The sequence below is a fragment of the Triticum dicoccoides genome, chromosome 6B (assembly GCF_002162155.2).
Source record: "Triticum dicoccoides isolate Atlit2015 ecotype Zavitan chromosome 6B, WEW_v2.0, whole genome shotgun sequence".
NCBI classification, from domain to species: Eukaryota; Viridiplantae; Streptophyta; class Magnoliopsida; order Poales; family Poaceae; genus Triticum; species Triticum dicoccoides.
The window spans coordinates 345,708,733-345,712,212 of NC_041391.1; the positions used below are offsets into that span (position 1 = coordinate 345,708,733).

General features: G+C 53.0%; 1 protein-coding gene across 3 annotated transcripts; it reads left to right on the forward strand.

Annotated features, from left to right (window-relative positions):
• Window positions 1-452: 452 nt before the first annotated feature.
• Window positions 453-2,530, forward strand: LOC119325751 (transcription termination factor MTEF1, chloroplastic-like). 3 transcript variants are annotated; one of them, XR_005157667.1, is made up of 2 exons: window positions 453-1,626; window positions 2,512-2,530. XR_005157667.1 is itself a non-coding variant. In XM_037599476.1 (2 exons), exon 1 carries the CDS (start codon window positions 504-506, stop codon window positions 1,350-1,352), a length of 849 nt encoding a protein of 282 aa, XP_037455373.1. In that variant the 5' UTR covers window positions 453-503; the 3' UTR covers window positions 1,353-1,371; window positions 1,479-2,013. The 3 variants fall into 3 exon arrangements, 1 of the variants encoding a protein (XP_037455373.1); XR_005157666.1 differs by lacking the exon at window positions 2,512-2,530 and adding an exon at window positions 2,111-2,291; XM_037599476.1 differs by lacking the exon at window positions 2,512-2,530 and having other exon boundaries at window positions 453-1,371; window positions 1,479-2,013.
• The last annotated feature ends 950 nt before the right edge of the window (window positions 2,531-3,480 follow it).

Consider the following 3,480-nt stretch of genomic DNA (forward strand, 5'->3'; position numbering starts at 1 on the left):
AAACCAGAGCACATGCGTTGTCGGACGATCAACAGCGACCTCCGGAGCGATGACAACCGTTGGATGGGAGATCCACGGTGGAGATGACATTCCAGTAGCGAACCGTTATCTTCCTACGGGAGCCACTGGATGGCAGATCGACGGCTCATAACGATTCCGACACGCTGGAACAGGACAAATCTTCATAGATGTATTAAGCTGGCCTGTTAGCGTTGCCGGCCGTGAAGCGCGGTGGCACTGATTTTTGCGGGCAAATCGATCATGGGGCATGGGCTACGCCGGTACGAGGAACAACCCTTGGTTTTTTGCGTGAACTTTTTTTCTACTGCGATGGATTCTAATCTGACGATTATTACAAGGTGAACCGGAGGGCTACGGGACGGCCGACCAGCGCCTAGCAAACACAGCAGCCCCTCAACTCAAAACACACACACAATGGAAAGAAACACACTGGTTCTTCAGTGGATAACTCGCCTCCCAGAAACCCAAACTCTGGCCCCGTGATGCTCGCCCACACGCGCCTCCCGCCTCCGCCTCCGCCTCCGCATCCCGCCCAAATCCTGCCCGCCCGCCTCGCCGGAGGCGGCGGTGTGGAGTTCCGCCGCAAGCTCCACTTCCTCTCGGCCGAGCTCCATCTCGACCCGTTCCCGCTCCTCGCCCTTCATCCTGAGCTCCGCTCCGCGCCGCTCGCGCTTCTCCATGCCTCCCTCCGCCTCCTCCTCTCACACGGACTCTCCGCCGGCGACGCCTCCCGCGTCTTCTCGGCATTCCCGTCGCTCCTCACCTCTCCTCCTGAGGAGTCCCTCCGCTTCCTCTCCGCCGCCGCGCCGCTGCCCCCTCCTCTCCTCCGCGTCGCGGTGGTCCGTTCCCCTCGCCTCCTCGCAGCGTCCATCCCGGATACCCTCCGCCCCGCGCTTTACTTCCTTCGCCACCGCGTTTCCCTGCGACGGAGACCCCTTCCGCTCGCTGCTGCCCTGCTCCTCGCTTTCTCCGTCGACCGCACACTCCTCCCCAAGCTCCTCTTCCTTGGCAAAGCCACGGGGCTCCCAGACCCCGCCATCTGCACCATTATTCACCGCGCCCCCGCCATTCTCTCCTATGGTATCGAGACCAACCTCACGCCCAAGCTCAAGTTCCTCGCTGACGGCATGGGCATGGAACCAGCCGCGGAGCTCACCGAGTTCCCACACTACTTCGCGTTCAGCTTGGAGGGGAGGATCAAGCCGAGGCACCAAGCATTGAGGCTGAGGGGCGTTGATATGTCACTAAAGGAAATGCTCACGAGCAGCGATGATGAGTTCAAGGAGCGGATCTTAGATGCAACGCTGTCGAGCAATATGCAGAGGATGTGAACCTGCACTCAGAAGGAGGGTATGTGTGGTTGCTGCACTGCATCTGGTTTCGGTAATTGTGGTGCATTGAGTTTGAATCCAATTAAGAGTTTTAGCCTCTAATGTGCCAAATGCCTTCAACGGTAGCTCAACATAAATTGAGCTGTTGTGTTACTTTGGAGGATAGCTCGCAATGGATTCAGTAATCCTTGGAGGAAGGATGGGTCCGAAGCATGAGCTCTTTAAGAGGTGGCCAGTTTTGGTTCTATGGTGGAGCTGTGGGACCTATGTTTAGGTGAGTGGTGATCAACCCGAAGAGTTTAGTGATAGCTGTCTGTCTTTATGTACTACTCCCTCAATTCGGAATTACTTGTTGCGTAAATGGATGTATCTAGACGTATTTTAGTTCTAGATATATCCATTTCCGAGACAAGTAACTCCGAATGGAGGGAGTACCACTAATCCAAAATGTAAGTCTTCTACTCCCTCCATCCCACATTATGGGATGGAGGGAGTAGAATTTTACTAGTCAAACATTTCTAAGTTTGACCATCTATAAAGGTAGAACTACCAGCATCTGTAACATCAGCTGATATTTCTAGATTTATCATGACATGTACCCCCCCTGTCTGGAAATACTTGTCCGAGAAATGAATAAAAATGGATATATTTAGAACTAAAATACGTCTAAATACATCTATTTCTTCGACAAGTATTTTCGGACGAAGGGAGTAGTTTATAATGTAATTTTTTTGACGTGACATAAACACTTTATGCAGAAATTATTGGTCAAATCACCATATTGAAGACCCAGTCCTGTCCTAAAAGAGCTAGGTTTTGGATCGAAGGAAGTAGGTGTTTCCATGGGATTATGTAAACTGAACTGTTGTTTGGTTCACTTTTGGCATTGCATAATTGGAAAACCTAAATGTGGAATGCTAGATTATGTTTGTTAGTTAACCTGCTCTTTTATGGCCCATCCACGTTTGTTGTTAGAAATAATAATCCTTGTTTAGTTTGCTGTTAGAAATAATAGTCCATGCTTAGTTTGCTGTTAAAAATAACAATCCTTGCTTGGTTTGTTGTTGGAACAAGTCATCCATGCTTAGTTGTGACTAAGGTTATTTGTTGTTAGGCTTAGTGTCTCTTATGCTTATATACCTGACTTCGCTTTGCATAGGAGTTGGGACTACTCTTTTGACAATTGCTGGGAGGCGAGATAAGGTAACGCAGTAACACACATAAATCAATATTTAGCATACGTGTCAGTACGGCGAAAATTTACCAACGAGCATCATACGGATGAACTTTTTTAACTCCGTGGCGACTGAGGTGACTCGCGTGGCGACTGAGGCGAGCGCGGCGAGCCGGCCGCCGATGCCGGCAGATCCTTCTAAGAGGCGAGTAGGGGGGCGGTTCTGGGCTCTCGCTGGGTCGGAAGATGAGGACAACGACGACGGGGACCCCGCCGGCAGATCGCCGGCCGATTACTCGCCGACGCCTTCTGACGTGATCTGTGAGGCATTCAGCCCTGGATACTCGGAGGAGGAGGTGGCCGCGCTGGTCGACGAGATTGTGCCTGGCGATGATCCGGCGCGGATTGGGCTGCGTTTAGAGGATAGGGTGGAGGTGGTTCGTCGGATCGTTCACCGGAGGACGGCGGCGACGGCGATTCGGCCTTGGAAAGGGCCACTGCCTAAGGTATGCATCCAACCACTAACCTTGTCCGATTTTATTCCGCAAGATGCTTGGACTAGAGTGGTACGTAAGAAGAAGAAGAGGATGGGGAGATTGGAGCTAGCAACGCCGGCGCCGGTGAGCCGTACGGCGGCTGGGATCCGGGCGGCTAGGGTTGCTCGTTTGAATTCTCTCCTGGGCCGTGATGGGGCGGTCGATGAGCGGGCCGGTTGTGAATCTGTGCTTGGGTATGAGGCCCAACATGGGGGAGCTGAGGAGGGGCTGTCTGGACAGGTATCGACTAGGCGTGTGGCCCAGGAGAGCCTGGACAAGTTTCCCGTGCCGATCGAGCTGTGCAGGGTAGACGACGATCGTGATCGAGCAGACCGGGTCGGGGATGATCCGAAGTTTGTTGGGCCGGCGGATGCTATTGGGCCAACGTCTAGGGGGTATGAGGCCCGTTTGGATGTGG